The sequence below is a fragment of the Caloenas nicobarica genome, chromosome 1, assembly GCF_036013445.1.
Source record: "Caloenas nicobarica isolate bCalNic1 chromosome 1, bCalNic1.hap1, whole genome shotgun sequence".
Taxonomy (NCBI): Eukaryota; Metazoa; Chordata; class Aves; order Columbiformes; family Columbidae; genus Caloenas; species Caloenas nicobarica.
Genome location: NC_088245.1, coordinates 68,289,662 through 68,306,844, shown reverse-complemented (window position 1 = coordinate 68,306,844; position 17,183 = coordinate 68,289,662). Strand labels below are relative to the sequence as shown.

The 17,183-nt window shown below is 47.8% G+C and overlaps 1 protein-coding gene across 1 annotated transcript in view; it reads right to left on the bottom strand.

Moving 5' to 3' along the window:
- Nucleotides 1-13,655: 13,655 nt before the first annotated feature.
- Nucleotides 13,656-17,183, bottom strand: part of LOC135985451 (sodium- and chloride-dependent betaine transporter-like) — a 30,446-nt gene continuing 26,918 nt past the window's right edge. Inside the window, exon 14 of the mRNA XM_065628799.1 lies at nt 13,656-13,799. Within this exon, the coding sequence (XP_065484871.1) occupies nt 13,656-13,799 (144 nt within the window). The remainder of the gene's footprint in view (nt 13,800-17,183) is intronic.

Below are 17,183 nucleotides of genomic sequence, written 5' to 3'. Positions count from 1 at the left end.
AGAACCTTTGCCTCATGACCAGCCTAAACCTCCCCTGGCACATCCTCCTGCCATTCCCTTGGGTTCTGTCATTGGTCACTAAAGAGAAGAGCTCAGCGCTGTGCCCACCGTGTTTGCAGTTGGAGTGGTCTCCAACTTTGCGAGCAGGACTGGCTGCAGCCATGCAGACGATGCAGAAATCTGGCACGGTGGGGAGATTGGTTCTCTGTCTGTGAGCCTCTCCTGCTTTCACAGAGCCCTGCCTGATGCAGCCCTTGCACAGGGCCAGGCCTGCAACAGCACAAACGTGCGAAGGGGGAACAGGGCAGGCAGGGCTCAGGAGGAATCATTCCAAAGAATACCACAGTGTCACGGGTCAGGTGCACTACTGGCTGTGGGTCAGGCTTTTAGAGAGGAGGGGGAAAGCAGCGGAAGAGGGATACTTCTGGTTTGAAGTGTCAGGTACCAGCCAAGCACAGGAGTTACATGCGAACGACCAGTTGCTTAGCATGTAAATCCTGTCATTGGCTCTGAAAGGGGTTTCCCTTTTCTTTATCTTTCTGGGTCCCAAGACAATTTGCATCCACTGGGAACACGGAGAAGTCTCTCTCAAAGGCAGTGTGAGGGAGCTGCCAGCTCTGTGAGCACCACCTAATTAGTGGCAGCATTTTCAGAAGCGCAGGGGCAGCAGCCCAAGTGAATTAAAGTATGATTCTGCCCAGAGATGGCCAGCAAAAATGACACCTTCTCACTTGCCAACTCCTCTCTTTATGTGAAAACAGAGCTAGTTATGCTTAAATTAGTGACAAAAGTACACTTAGCAGCTTTCAGTGCTGTGGAGACAATGCAGCCCGTGGCCCGGATTCCCTCCGTACCCCAGCCCGTACACAAGGGCTTGCTTCACCCCAGTCATGACCCCGCACCAGTTCCAAGTGCTCAGGTGGGCTGAAGGGATACTGGTAATCCCACTTGTTTTATTCCTTGTTAGCAAAACTCACCTTCTTTAAAGGTCCCCCATGTCTCCTTAGAGCAGGTAATTGCGCCAATAACCCATCACAGCTAAACCTAATGCAGCTCACCTGACAAAGCCCTTAGCCCACACTGAGCCTTACATCTTTGCTGAGGTTGCTGCTTGTGGTTCCTTCTGTGCCTGTGCTAATACCCTTCCTGTTTAAAGATCGTGTTTCAGGCTAAGTGGGCAGTAGAACAACACAAAGGAAACAGTAAGACTGCTATTTTGGTTACTTTGGGTTATTTTGGCCTTCAGGTAAAGGAGAAAGATGGTGGTGCCAGGAAGGCTGGTGAGAGGAAGAGTGGAGAGAGAAAATTATTTTTCCTGGGTAAACCCAGGAAGGTTTGAGGGCTGAGTGGGACGGTTGCACACAGGCTGAAGATATCCTGACGAAAAGGCTTCCTCTCTGAGCTGGAGCAAATTCTGTGAGCTGGAATCCCTTCTGAAAATGAGCTCTGGGGTCTGACAGAGCACCCTGATACCTCTCTGCCAGTGAACCTGTGTCGCCCACGCCACCCTGTGAGCTTCAGTACCTCTTATTTAGCAGCTAGTAAAGCTGAAAGAGAAGTAAGCTTTATCTGCCTCAGAAATCTTTCCCTCAGACTCTTGTCTGGGATTAAAAAAAACATTGAAAATGTTGTGCTGCCCTCAATCCCTTGCACACGCACCCTGCATTTATGCAAGTGCAGCCTGCACTGTCCAGACCTGCAAGGACAGGGAGCATGTAGTATAGAACAGGGAAATATTATTGCCCATCAGAACATGGAGGCGAGATTCTCCTGTCTCCTGGGGAATGTGCAGACACAGGCCTGGATGTGCTGGACTGTGTAGGAGGCACAGCTCTCCCTTGTCTGACAGACTTGCTTTGCAGCCACCACAGCTCCCAAGCCAGCAAAGGGCTTTTGAATGTAATGCCATGTTACCGGGTCAGATTTGCTTTGGACAAACAAACCAAATTAGAGCAGATACCTGCAGATGGTAGTTTCAGAGGGGAAGCAGCAGCAAAGCCTCTGGCCTCCTTTTGTCAAAAGGAATGAAAATCCAGCTACAGAGATATCATAACTCACCCCTTCCTGAGCATGCTGTGCCTGGCATTAGCCTGTCTATCACTGTTCCCTCTTGGCCTTCAATCTCCCCTCAAGCCCCATTGCTGATGTGACACTTCCTAAAATAAAAAGACAAGGAAAGACAGCAGGGGTTTGCATGCAGGACAGGTGCAGATCTCAGGCCTGAGGGAACCAGCCTGCTATATGCATTTTCACAGCTCCCCATGCAGTCCTGACTGAGGAACACCTGAGAAGCACAGTGGGTTGGCTGGAAACACCAGGTGCCATAGGCAAAGACATTCACTCCTCTCACTGGAAGCACAGCAAACAATCTCCTTGCTTCATGCACTGCTGGCCTGGACAGAACACTGGCCAGAAAACAGCAATTTCCACTGAAGGGATAAAACCGAATTTGAAAGCAACAAGTCTTTTCTGTACAGCATTTGTTGGGTGAGTTAGAGGCAGAAGCAGGCGGTGCATATCAAAGGTACTGAGAAGCAAGAATTTATCTCAGTACTAGTCTGAGCAACCCCTTCCTTTTCCAGAAAAAAAGGAAAGTAGAACCAAGAAATGAAGAGACGATATGGATATTTCATCCTGGGCTAGGACTAGACATGAACTGGTAAGCACAAATGAATTTGGGACTATGCCTTCGAAGAGAAGCAGAATTTCTTTGGAAGGGTGGGATTTGGAGCTGTTTTCTTGGTTGTTGTCCATAAACATTCATAAGACTAAATTTTTATTCACCAGTGTGTTCCCAGAAAATGAGAGCTTGGCAGATACTCAGACAAATACTCTCTGGCTTGAGTATTTGCATTTGAAGCGTTTGGGCTGCCACCTCCAAAGCTCTTGGTGGCTTGGAAAGTATCCAGCAAAAGAGCCCAACCCCACCATATAATCTGGGTGAGTAAACACAAGTGCAAAGAGTGTTTTCTGAATAACAGCTATTGGATGCGATGATAGCAGTAAAAGCTGCCAAGTAATCAGGCTAGCCATCTCTCAGTTTAAAATTCATTTGCAAAAATCATTAGCACAATCATTGTAAAATAAGCAGAAATATAATCACTTGAGGATAATTTGAAGAGAGGAAGAGGGCTGCACTTACTGAAAAGAGCTAGCAGTAGCTGTGAGGCTGCCTGGCTCTGACTAAGCCCACCAAGTCCACCACATCCAAAGTGAAGCGAAGCTGGCCAGCACGGCAGGTCTGGCAGGCATTGCTTTTTTGAGCCCAGTCTAAGGCTTGACCTTTTCCTCCACAACCTCAGCGATCCTGCCAGCCTGGGGTGGGGTCCAAGCTGGCTTGCCTCCTTCCACCCTGAGCAGGCTCAGACCTCTGCTCCAGTCCACCTCCTGCCACCCAAACCATCCTCCATAACACAGTGTAGGGAAACTTTCCCTAGGTAGGGAAAATGTGTAAGACTAGGGTGGGTAAAGCACAAAAATTCCCATGCTCAATCCTCCCAGCTTCCAACCACAGGTGCTGGATGGGACTCCCAGCCCAGAAGGCCCATTGAAAACTGCCTTGGTGGGGTCCAGGGTTGCTTCATCAGCAGTGCCTGAGCTGTTAATACCCAGTAACATCATCACCTCCCAGCTTCGCTGGCCTCTTCTCTCCAGGGAAGCTACCAGAACCTGGGGTCCTCCTGCTCTTTGGCACCTTGTGTGGTCCCTCCCAGCCAAGGTGGGATGAGCCAGCACAATGGCACGAAGTGAGGCCTTTCCCCGCACATTTCTATTTCTTCACAGGCTGCCGGCCACACACCTGGGGCACACCGCGTATTTGAAATATCCTTCCCCCAGAAACCTGCCCAGTAGTTTCCACAGCTAGCACTTTTATTTACAGTTGCCTTCACCCACTGGTCTTAAATTTACATTTATGCCACTTGCCCCTGCAGCTGCTAGGAGCCCTTGGGAGCAATTTCGTCTTGAGATCACTTGTTTCACAGACTGGGAATTTTTAAATTACTTCCACTGCCAGCAGCACAAACAAAGCAGAACATGGTAGAGGAACAAAAAAATGTAAAAGAAACATAGTAAGAACAAAACTGAAAATAACTACGAGAAAAGGAATTTCCAACCTGGTGGAGATTAAAAGTGACCTGCAAAAGAAGAACAGATCAGGTTGTAGGACTCTTGTTCAGGACTTGCCTATTCATTTTTTTATCCCTGGAATACTCTGGAGACAGAGACAACTGGTGAGATAATGTCACTGGCGATACCAGCAGTAAGACTTTATCAGCTGTGAAACAGCCAAGTTCTGTTAAGCTCAGTGGTTTTTCCATTGTTTGTCCTGTGCACTTCACCCGAACTCATGTGGCTGAGAAACACCTGGGAGAAAAGCTTCTTTTGCTAAAGATTTATCAGCACTGATCTTGCGGTCAGCAGGTGAGACCTGAAGGACCAAGAGTCCTCCAGCACAAAATGAAGAAGATCAATCTGACAAGTCCTGAGATGTTTTATAGGAGGAGGGGGAATATTAGGTAGAAGAGAAAGAAAAGGCCACTAAAAGAAAATCCATGAAATTCACAAAAGTCTCAACGGCACTTTTCCTACTCTTTGTTTGAATGAAGAGCGTTTGCCTCCTGTTTCCTTCAGTAGGGTATTTCTAGGTGTATGAACAATTTTTCCATTTCATTTAAATAAATAGAACAGTATATATGGAAGTTTCTGAGAGGAGAGGAACACACAGGGTAGCACACCTATGCTTTTGTTAACAGCTAAAGCACAGTGAAAGCTCAGACCTCTGCACTGTCATAACATCTCCTTCTCCAGCCACATCAAAGCTTGTGGTGGCACTTGAAGATGTCCCGTACCCATGGGTAGCCCAGCCTATTCTGGGCAACGGCACCTCACTGCGACACAGATGCAGTTTACTGCTGGGCAAAGCCAGACCTGCTTTGCCCTTCCAAAAAGCGTGAGGTTTAATTACTAGTACCTGCCTCCCAGGAGCTGCCCGAAAGCTCTCGAGCTGATTGCTGGTTAGTCTTGAAGCACTGGCAAGGGTTTGGCACCTGACTATGAGCTTTTGGCATTCTCCAAAGATGCTCCAAATGCAGGAGTCCCGACATTGCAAGCATGCCTGGGGTCTAAGTGACACAGGGACAGTGGTGTTCCCAGGGTTCCCAAGAAGGCCCAGGAGGCCATGCACCAGCAGTGTCCATGGTGGGATTTGGGAGTGGACTCTTAGCACAGCCGAGTCTCCTCTTTTCCCCACCTTTCCAGCCATCTCCCCTGCCATATGGGTATCTGAGTGAAACTGGAGAGACCTGGGTGTCCAATGTTCCTGTGATGTGCACCTCCTGGCCAGCCCACCAAACAAGGGGCCTGAGGCCCCAGGAACCAGGAGCAAGAGCTGTCATGAACACCAGCTATGGAATTTCTGTATGGAGAAGGACTTCTGGTAGGACTGGCAGCGTTGCAGTACCTACCCACTGCAGGGAGCTCTCTTAGGTCTTGTCTGCCCATAAGCAACCAGTGTTGCCCATCTGAATCAAAACCAGTTAGGCTAAATAAAACCAGAGCAGCCCACTTTGCAAACATAGTTATTGCAGTTTAAAGACCTTTTGGGTGATAGATGGACATAGTCATGTTTATTAAACTGTGCCTGTGTCTGCAGGCTGTTTTGATAAAGGCAGTTAAAAAAACTGAGCATCTTTCTATCAGTGAAACTGCTCTCACAGGGGACTGTGATGATTTAACTCTGTTGCTTCTAATCCATCCAAAGCAGTGCGAAAAGTAAAGCCGTGTTCAAGTTAGCTCAAACTTGAACCTGATGGACTTAATATAAATTTAAATTAGTGTGAATGGAACATAAATAGAAGTGTCCTCACATACTTTGGAAGATTTAACTGAAATCACATACTGTGTTAAACCACCCTAACTTTAAAGTAAATGTGCCCTTAGGTCTAGTTACGTCATTAATATAACACTGCCAGGAAAACGGATGATTTTTCCCTTTTTATTGAGGCTTATGCTGATAAAAGCTTGAGGTAGATGCTTTAAATCAGCATAAGTACAGTTATACTGATGGAGCTTATGCCACTTCCAAGTACCACTGTATGGCAATACTCTCCTACAGGGAGAAGCAGCCTTATTGCACTGCTGTGTTTGACCTCAAAAGCACAGGGGTGTGAAGAAAAAAGTGATAGGTGTGGAAGAAAAAGAGGACAGATGTTGATACAAGGTGCAAGCCAGGCAGAATTAACAAGAGAGGCAGAATAACCGCTGCCTAGTACAGGTACCTCATCATGGAAATATGGAAGAGGAGGAAGAGCAAAGACTCGGCCCCTCTGTGAAGTGCCAGGCAGGTGCAATCTCATTTATACCCCGTGGAAGGGGATGGTGCCTGCCCCATGTGCAGGGCTATGCCCACGCGAGTGCAAGCAGCAGGGATGGGCCAGAGCCAGCCTGGGTGAGAGAAAATGTTTCCAGCCTGCAGCCTTGCTGCTGCTTGCCCACGTGATAATGCACACAACCAAAACGAGCCCTTGTTTGCAGCAAGCGCATTTCGCCCCCCAGGGGATTTGCTTCTATTGATAGAATTGGATGGTGGGAAATTGCTTTGCCGTCGTTCGATGGGCCGTATGTCAGACCATCTGGGGGACTTTGGCCAGAAGAACCCGAAGGTGCTGCTGACACCACTGCCCAGGGTCAGTACAACACCCTTCCCTCCCTTCCAGAGCATGAAGAAATTTTGGAAAGCTTTACCAAGATTACAAATTACCCCTACTTATAGTCAAGGACCAGAGACTCACAAACTGGAAATACCGGCACAACATGGACATTGGTGGTGTGATTAAGCTACAAAAAATACTAAAGCGTAATTGTCCCTCAGATGACCTGGCACACATGCGCCCACACGGAGATGCACAACATCTCAGATCAGCATGTCCAACTTTCCGAAAGGAACTGACTCCCTTTTGTCCTTCTCTTCACATGAAGATCCATGGGAGCCCAAGAGCCAAAGAGCAAAGGTTTTGCTGCCACCCCCCCTGGCCATGGGCTGTGACAGCTGCTTGGAGACACCCTCCCAGAAGTACCCACACAGGTCAGTGCCCCCCTACCCTTCTTTAATAAAGCCCAACTCCAGCTGCCTGGAGACCAGGGAAGCAGGAAAGTCGGACTGAGCTTGACCACCCCCAAATACAGCAGAAATGCCACCCTTGTCTTGAACTGCAAAAGAGGCTGCGGTGGGGTTCATATTGAAAACTACATTATGTAAAATTTTAGGCAATTCTAGACACCAAATAACTTTTAAAAGCTCTATCTTTTAGCTGCTGGCTAGGGCAGGTAACTCATTGGAAAAAAAAAAAAAAAAAGAAGGAAATTAATTCCTGGAATTTTCCAATCTTGTCACTGTAAAATCGGTATGTTCCTAAAGTGCTCAACTATCTTCCACATACAGGCTATGAAAAACTACTTGTGCCTGTCCAGCACTGCTTGCCCATGTGGAGACATGCCCTCACACTTGGGCTCCTGGACAAGGAGGTTATGGGACGGGACAACTGGTGCTTGCCCCAGGCTCTGGTTCTACTTGGCCAGTACTTTACTCTTTACCTAAGCATTAGGTTTAAAGCTGAGCCTTACAAAAGCAGCTGGGATTGGGAGAGCTCGGTGCTGGCGACAGGACAGACATCCATGGGACAGGATGGCATGGGTTGTGGAAGAGAGGACTCCACTGCCATCTCCCTGTACCTTGACTGACGTACACATCACACCAGTGCCAATGGAAGCCAGTCTCCTGGCCTGTCTGGGGAATTCATACCTCATCCAAAAGCGTGACACAGAAAGCTGATACTGCCTAGGCACACTTTCCCCAAAGTTATGAGATTAAACCCCAGGACTGGGTCAGTTCCCATTGCCAGGATGCCCCCCACCACCCTGAAGAGGCTAACCCAGGGTTTCTGGTTTACACCTCTGTGCCTTGCCACTAGTGGGATCTTTGTTCAAAGCTCCCTGCTCCCAGAGAGCCTGGTTGAGAAACACCAGGCTCCAGCTCTCAGGCCACCCCTACTTCAGAGCTAGAGATGAGGGAGACTCATGTTGCACGATGCAGCTATGGCCCTTCTCCAGTATGTGGGAAAGCGACAGTTTGCTTTTTTATTTGGGTGTGGGTTTATTCCTCCATGAGAAAAATAAGTTCGTTACATCTCCTGTTGAAATACAAGGTCAAGAAAGGCACCAGACTGTCTATGATCACTTATCCTTCTTCAGAGACTGCTGTCTCCACCATGGCACAACAAAAGCCTCGCACTTGATAGAGCATAGTTTGGAAAAGTCTGGTGGCCACTGGCAAATAACAAACCAGAGTGAGCATGATTTTGGTCCAGAGCAGCCAGCCTAGACAGCTAGTGAGGTAAAGCTCCCCATCCTGGCTGTAACCCAGGCTGGGCAAGAAACTATGCTACAGTCTGGGAAAAATAAAATAAATAAATCAAGAGGTTGCATTTCACAACATGGTCTTGGCGTTTCACCAAAAGCAAGACAGGACCAGGTCGCCCACGATTGGCTTTGCACAGCCATTGCAAACATTTCTCTCTGGGAATCCCTTTCCTTTCCACATAGCTTTCCAAGCACAGGCTTGACAAACCAGAACAGACAGCTCTGAAAATAAATGTCCTCCTTTGCAGAGACAGTCATGGATTCAAAACAGAGCCAGGATTGTGCTCCAAGAGCAGTCAAGGGGGCGGAACTTATTTTGGGTTTCAAAAGCAAACAAAGCAAAACAAACTCCCCACTGCCCCCACAAGTGCTGTTAGACACCTTTTTTCTCTTCTCTTGGCCCCAGCAAGAGATTCAGGAATAAAATCTTTGACTTCGATGCCTCAGCCCCTCCCTGCAGCTCTGCAGAGAGAACTGGTTGGCAGCATATACACATCTCCTCAGCCCCTCTGGTCTCAAATTTTATTCCTGACTTTTTGAAAGCTTATATTATCTTCTCCTTTGATGAACATTACTGCCCTCTTACCCTGTTCAAGCTCTGATTAGCTAATTAGCAAGGGGTGACCATACAAAAGAGTGAGTAGCCTAATAAAGGAAAGAACAGCAAGATAACCTGATACTCATGACTGCAGACTGCCCTCTTTCCTGGCCCTTGTTTTCTGGGCACCCAAGTCACTTGCCTGCCATCTCTTATTTCTACGTGGGCAAGGCCCACCTCCATTCAAGACCAAGAAAGCACCTCACCAAGCTCCTCCTGCCACACACAAGGGAAGACAAAGCTCTGGAAAGCCCCCAAATGCACGCACAAACCACACAACCCCTGCAGGTCGCCCATGACTCACACAAGGCAAATGTGACCCAAGATCTGAGAAACCAGCCTCCTCTCCTCTTCTGAAGGTTTTCACAAACAAAAACACCCCATTTCCTCCAGCTCAGTCTATAATGTCCTTTGTTGTCTCCTGACCCTTGGCATGGTGCAATAAATGCATGGGACCAAGGGAAAATCAAGAGCTTTGCTCGGGACAGAGCTGTGGCCCCAATCCTTGGTAGCTAACCCCTGTGCTAGGGCTATCATGGGCATAGCTTCTCTCCACTCAAAAAAGCTAAGGTGAGGGCTGGAGGGAGGGCACAGCAGCATCTCCAGCTCATTGGAAGCTACAACAGGTCACTGTCCTTTGCCTGAGTGCTACCATGGTCACTGGGGGCAGGGGCAGGTTTGAGAGCCAAGCTCCTCTCGACATGAAATGCCACTGCAATTCTCCTCCCCTCAAAAAAACTATGGAGTCGTGAAAACTGAAGACATCCTGATAATGAAAAGAAATACATATTGCTTCATGCTCAACAAAGGTAGATGTGCAAGAACTTCTATAGTCTTCCAGAGCCTGGATGCACCCTCCAGGGCCAGGATGGAAAGAGCTCCCCAGCCAGCTGCAAGCCCAGGGCTGTGCCACAGACACTGCAGTGTCCCCCTACCTAACCAACACAGGGCGAAGCAGCCCAGCCAGACCAGGGATCACCTTCATTCAGATGAGGATCTAAGGGAAGAAGCTCAAGAATGACCCGTTTCTTTTAGGGAAAAATAAACTTGCCAAAGGGCTTGTTTGGTGCATACAGGGATGGATACAACCTCTCTGGCTGTGAGGGTGGATGAGCAGTGGGGGGAGCATAGCAAGCAAATAACTTAATAACTTGTTTGACTTGTTTGCCATTTGTTTTATCTTTCTTTCTTCAAATTTTGTCTAGTACAAGTTTTAAGCCATTGTTTCCTTCTCCTTTTCTTTTTTTTTTCATTTGCCACTGTTGAAGGAAGAAGGGAGGGAAGGCTGAAGGGGAGGGAACAGGAGAAATGGGAAGGAAAGAAACAGAGAATGAAGAAAGGAGAAGGAAAATACAAGACCTTTCGACTTGATTTATTTTGTAACTATTTTCCTGGCTTTCCTTTCTGGAGAGGAGGATGAAAATGGCCTTTTTAATGAAAAAAACCCTGAAAACCCAGAAGTGGTAATTAGATGCTTGACAGGTGTCTGTTCTTACTTCTATATATAGTGTTTTTCCTCCAACCAGGAAGAGCAGCACAGTATGGCCACCTTGTAACCTCTCTTGGACTTCAGCTTCAAATACGTTATGTCTTGGCCTCTTATCAACAATTGCAAGGAGAAAAATATCACTCCCTCATTTCCATACCATCCCTTCGGTAGTGTATTTACACGCCGGTGGCGCGTAGAAAGGGAACAGTTTCCCATCAGATAGACTCACAAGTTTCCCAAAGTGCCTGCTTCCAGGGGCTGATGGAAACCTGTAATATCTGTTGTACGCATGCAGCAGCACTTGAGACGTTTCTATCAGGTCAGCAAACCATGACCTGGTCTTTCACCACGCCTGCATGCTGGGGGTCTCATAGCAAAAGACTTGGTGGCATTTTCCCCTGTTTAACCCAGCTGGATGTACCTGAGTCACTGAGCCTCCCCTTAAACTTCCTGAGACATTGCTAATCCCAGCCAAAGTGTCTGGATGAAATTTCCTGATCCTGGGAATTTTCTAAGTGCTTTCAATGGGGACGGCAATACCTCTTCTGACTTTAAATATGCAGCTTCCTGGCAGAGGTGGGATGCTACTATTAGATTATACGTAAGTAACAGAGGAATCAGTTTGTGCAGTATTTATTTTCAGTAACACAGCCTCATATTTGTGTTCAAAAAGTGGTTTATTTCTACCTAGGGTTTTTGCAGTGTTCTCGGAGTAGGAGTAAACACACCTCCACGACTTCTCTGGCAGTACAACACCACCTTACATCCTAAAGGCGTGGCAGCGGGAGCAAAGGGCTTAAATGTCCTACCAAGGGCCGTACAAGAAACCCGTGCTAATGGCTGAGACTGAATCTGGATGGCAAGTCTCGCTCCTTCAACTTTCCTTTCTTTTGCTTGAAGAAGAGAAGGCAGCTTTTCTTCTCAAAACCAATACCACCATTTTGACCACAGGTACTGTCAAGGCAACTGCAGCCCACGCCTGAAATCAAACCTCTTGTGCCCAGAGGCAGCTGCAGAGCAAGCACCCGGGGGGACACCCAGCACCCCCCAGGGATGGTGATTTCTCCAGCTGATCAGGCTGTGCCACCCCAGAACAGCTGCTCCTTGGTGGCAGCCACTGGCTTTGGCTCCAGCTGCGTGTAGAGACCTGCTGCAGGGAGCTGCTCCCCCCACCAAATCGTGAGCAATGCCGCTGGCGGGGGGAGAGGAAAAGACACCAAACTACTTACCATGAGGCCTGAGTGCAAGCCTCTGCATGTTAAGCTCTGCACATGACTATTGCTGCAATGTGACATTTAGCTCTTTAAAGAAATAAAAATAAAATAAATGGCATCTTGTGTGGTGCTGCAGTCCTTTACAGGGAACAAGACTGAGGTTTGCCAGCTATCTCTACCTTTTACAGTAAATAATCTCCAATCAAACAATAACGTCCCAGAGAGGTACAAATTTTGATACTTGACTTTCAGTGTTCATTTCACCAACAGTTTTTAGTTTTTAAAGGAAAAGGAAATTAAATGGGGAAAAGATTGCCCTATGCTAATTCACCAGTTAAACTCACAGGAAACTGCAACAGATAAGGTTCCCATAGCAATTGGAATAGGTACTGCATTGCACAGATGAGGCCTGATTTCCCCGCTTACTTTCGGTGCTGGCGGTTTATCTCCACAAAGCACAGGGAAAAGCAATTACTTGGAACAAGGGAAAGGAGCCTGTGGCATCTCTGATTCTTTTTAATGGCCATTCTCTGGTGTGGTTTGATGCACCACTATTGCAACACAGCCGTGCACCAGAACGTGTACCCTCGACCACAGCAAAGCTCCCAGAGAGGATCCTGCCACTGGCTTTTCCTGTGATCTTAAATGTGAAATTCTGATAGGCACTCAAGCAGGTTTTGGCAGAGAATTTTACAGCCCCAGCCTCCAAAGGACAGAGTTGTGTGTGGCATCTCACCAAACGCCACATCCGAGCACAATCCCTCCCAGACATTGCCTCACGTTCATGACTACCCTGGCAAAAAGAGATCTTTAAATCGACATAATCTGCTTCCAGTGAACCCATCTTACCTATTAATTATTGCTTTATCTTGCCTGAGCTTATGATTATTGTGCCCGATTATGTCTTCCTTATCCCCTGAGCAGTCGTCTGCAGCAAAGCTGAGGGAGCACAAGCCTTCTCCCACCCTCAGCCCAAAGCTACTCTCCAGCACAGAATCAGGACCATCAACTCCTTCATTAATTCCTCTACAAAATGCCCCAGCAGTGCAGTCAAATTTGTGGGCGTGCAGTCTCCAGGGTCTCATGTCTTCCTGTTGTGCTGCAGCTCATTTTTTTACCAGCTGTTCTGGGACTTTTCCTGCGCTCCGTGAATTTTCTGAAAGAATTTTCAAATATTCAGTTGTTTCACTCTTGGATGCATTTTCACCGGGCTCTGTAGTTTTGACCAAGAGCGAGTCCACTAGATAGTTATTCCTCACCCCCTTTCCATCCTGAGACTGCCTCGAGATCCATCATCAAAAACCACGATTGCATTGAGCAGCCTGTCACTCTCTTCCTTTTCAGTGACAACTGAAGCTGTAAGTACTGACACTGCAGCCTTCTTTTATCATTGCCTGTGATATGTTCCTGGCTCCCTCTCCCTCGTACGTAGGTGACCTAGCAATGCACTTGCCTTTGTCATCCTCCAGCTTCTTATGTACTTCTGAACCACCTTACTTATTCCCTGTGCTAACACCCCATCATTTTGTGCCTTTGCTTCCCTAACTTTGCTGCTGTACAGACCTTTATTCTCTGCTCTCTCTCACCACTGTGGTTTCCTTTCCTCCTCCTGACACGACCACTTTTTTTTCCTTTCTTTTCTTTTTTTTGTTAATACATTGTTTGTCTCTTCCCCACCAGTGTCAGTACTGGAGGACACTTCTGACAAAAGTGTCTTGCTCTCTCCTCAGCTGCTAACAGGGAATGTTATCCCCAGGGTATTGACAGAAACGCTGTCCCTGGTGTGTGCAACCAGCTGGCTGGAAGGAGAGGGTATCCCAGAAGCTTCTGTCTCAGATGCGAAGGAGAGAAGGGAAGAACCCAGGAGAGAAAAGAAATCACTTCAGGAAGGAGAGAGCAAATCAGTCTGGGGTATGAAGGAGACATCTCTGGTGCTTTAGAAGTGGGTTTCTCTCTCTGTGATGCTGAGCACCTCCTGGATCGGAGGGGACCATCCCTTGCGCTTCGGTTCGGACAGCCCCACCACGTGCTTCTTTGGCTGTGGTAGATCCTCCGCTGGGGAAATCAGCTGTGTCAGCCGCTGCAGAGAGGAAGTCTCCATTAATTAGGCTGAGAAACAAACTGACACCCGATAGTGAGCCACAACCATTGCTGAGGGCAAAGGCATCTTAGAGAGCTGGTGCTCCCAGCCCCCTGTCCCTCTCCTGCCAAAGGGCTGTGAAAGGGAGAGGAAAGAGAGCAGGCTTGCTTGAACTGCTCTCGGTGACAACTAGTCCACCTCTGGGCTCAAATCCAGGCCATGGACTGACAACCCGACATACAGGGCTCCTCACAGACATGTTTCTAGGAGGAAGAATGCTAGGGATTGGCCTCACAGACATTTTCTGTAACTATGGAAAAGCATCATAAAGCCCTTTTTTCTCCTTATGCCAAGTAGCCGTGCTTCTGGCTGACTTTGGCGGGAGCTGTGGAGCTTTCCAAATGGTCTGATCATCAGAAAGTGCTGGGCATCTCCTGCTATGGTCCAAAGCAGGATGGCAGGTGACGCGTACCTCAGTGGCACTTCCCTGGTAAAGCCATCCCCCATCAGACTGGTTCCTGCCCCCCAAGCCATCCCAGCTCCCCTCTTCCAGCCAGATAAACTGTGACAGCGCAGGCAGGGGTCGTGGGGTAGCTGCCTGCCCTTAGCTCCCCCCATCCTCTACAATGCAGGGGTGTTGCAGGCTGTTCCACACAGACATATGTTGTGTTATGTGTCAGCTTTGGGAAGCTTGTTCTTGAAAAAGGCAAAGAACTTGGAGCTCTTTGGGCAAATTCCTGGTCTTTCTCATCCCATTTTTGAAGCCCCTCTAATGCCACACACCTTCCTGAGGGCCTGGTCTCCTCCCAAAGCCAAGTAACACACGATATCCTATGAGGACAGGCTGAGAGAGTTGCAATAGTTCAGCCTGGAGAAGAGAAGTGTCTGGGGAGACCTTATTGTGGCCTTTCAGTACTTAAAAGAGACCTATAAGAAAGATGGAGACAGACATTTTAGCAGGCCCTGTTGTGATAGGACAAGGGGTAATGGTTTTAAACTAAAAGAGGGGAGATTTGGGCTAGACGTGAGGAAGAATTTTTTTACAACGAGGGTGGTGAAACCCTGGCCCAGGTTGCCCAGAGAGGTGGTAGATGCCCCATCCCTGGAGACATTCAAGGCCGGGCTGGACGGGGCTCTGAGCAACCTGATCTAGTTGAAGATGTCCCTGCTCATGGCAGAGAGGTTGGACTAGATGGCCTTGGAAGGTCCCTTCCAACCCAAACTCTTCTATGATGTCCTGCAGCCACCTGCCCAGCTCTGTAGGCCAGCGTATAATTTCCCTGCTGAAAACTGACTTTCACAGTTACTAACTTTTTCCATTACAAGCTGTTTGGGCCAGTGCACACTCCTCCCTTGCAGAGCACACCCTGCGCAGCACAAGCAGAGCAGGCAATTCATCCATGACTCGTTGGATTAATTTCAGTGTTTCCACTCCTTGTGAAGTGCCTGCCAGAATTTTGGATTTTGCTCATTTATTCGAAACTATTTGCCCCACGATTTCTGAAATTTGCCTTAGCTTGCAGCTGCTCTGTGAGCAGTTCATTGCGAGTTTTCAGTCTTTGGAGCCTGAGCTGTCTTAATCAAACACATTAGGAAACAACATTTGTGTTTCTTGGTCAGTCAAGTGTAATGAGAGGAAACAGTTTGTTGCAGTGACTGCTCATAATTACCAATTAGAAGCTTGCTTTCAGTGAATGGTTTGCAATATTCAGCTGAAAGGCACTGTTCCTGGAAAAAACTGTGTCAGGAAATTAATCCACTACATTTCTGGGTGTGACTGGAAAATAGGAACAGGTATATTTTGAGAAAACCTGTTTTCAAAACAGGAGCAAATATTACAGGAGGTATCGTGGTTGACTTTGACTGTCTCCTGAATCAGTCCAGGCTTAGCAGTGATTCCTTTCTACATGACTAAACCACAACCTTGAAAGTTTCTTCATACTGATATAAATGAGAAGTCCCTGGAAATTACAATGAATATCAAATAGTAAAACCCTCAGTCTTAAATTGGCATTAACACTACTCACAGCAGCATTTCAGTCCAAGGGCTCAAAGCGCTTTGCAACAAGTGAGCAATATTTCTTGTTTAGCAGGCAGGACATTCGGGAAATTACTTCACTGACAGCTCCAGGTGCTCATTTAGACATATGAAACCTCTGAGCTGTGGGCAGTCAGACACATTGTCAGTCACCCAGTTAAAGTCTTCAAACTGCCCATGGGAAAGGACAGATGCATTACCACTACATGGCCTGGAGGACAGGAGAGGACTGTAAGAGTCAGGACTCAAGATCTGAACTTGTAGCAAACCATATCACAGCACCTTGGCGCAAGATTCACCTGGAGTTCCTCATATTGGGAGGTGTACAGCTCCCAGCTCCCTCCCAACCTTGTCATCTCTTTATGGTCACCAATGATAGCCAGCAGGCCCAAAGGCCGAAGGCAGCTAAATGGCAATTATTTCGTAGCATCGTACTTCTCCAGCTACCTGCCTGCATGGCTTATGCCCCTCTCACTGTGTCACTGAAGGCTTTCATCGCTGCCATTCCTGTCTGGGCATTGCACTTGTCTTCTCCTGAGCCTGAGATGGGTATTAGCCAGCTCTGCCACAACTCCCTACTAAGTCACATCTGCCAGCCAGCAAATAAGAGCCCCCATAGGCACAGATTCACCTTCCCTGAGGCAATGGAGCCAACAAGAACATCCCACACCCAGCCAATCCCTGGCTGTGTTGGCCATGCAAGGTCCTTCTCCCCATGACCCTACAACATGATGGTCATACCTACACCACAGCCACAGGGATGCTCTTGTTCACCTGCTCCCCTTGCCGCAACCAGCCACAGATGAGCCTCCAGTCAGCAAGGATGGGGAAGGACCAGAAGGGAAAATATGCAGAAATTTATATGCACTGTATATCAGTCAGTTCTTTCTCCATGGGTCAGGTGGGGTGTCATCTCCATGACACCATCTTCCTAGACTCAGTTATTCCTAGGACAAGGTGTGTATGGGTGAAAGAGGACAGGCTTGGGCATGGCACTGGGTAGACCTTTACAGCTCTGTGAGCATGTCCTCTTTAATAACCATGGGTAATTTCTTCAAAGAAAATAGCATGGTCCTGATCCAGAACTACAAGGGGAACAGGGACAAGAAGGCAAAACAGATCCTGTTTTTGCACCTGATTTGCACTGGCTTCAGTCAGTAACAGAAGAGGAGGCAAAGGTGGTGGCATGCCATCTTTACTTACATTACAAGTGAGATGACCTGAACCATAAACCAAATCAATCAGCCTGTGGCCTCAGGTAGCCCGCACTGAGGTGGTCCTCTGCCATCCAGTGGAGCCAGCATTAGAGATGCTCTTGCATATGTCCACGTGTTGCACTGGGCATA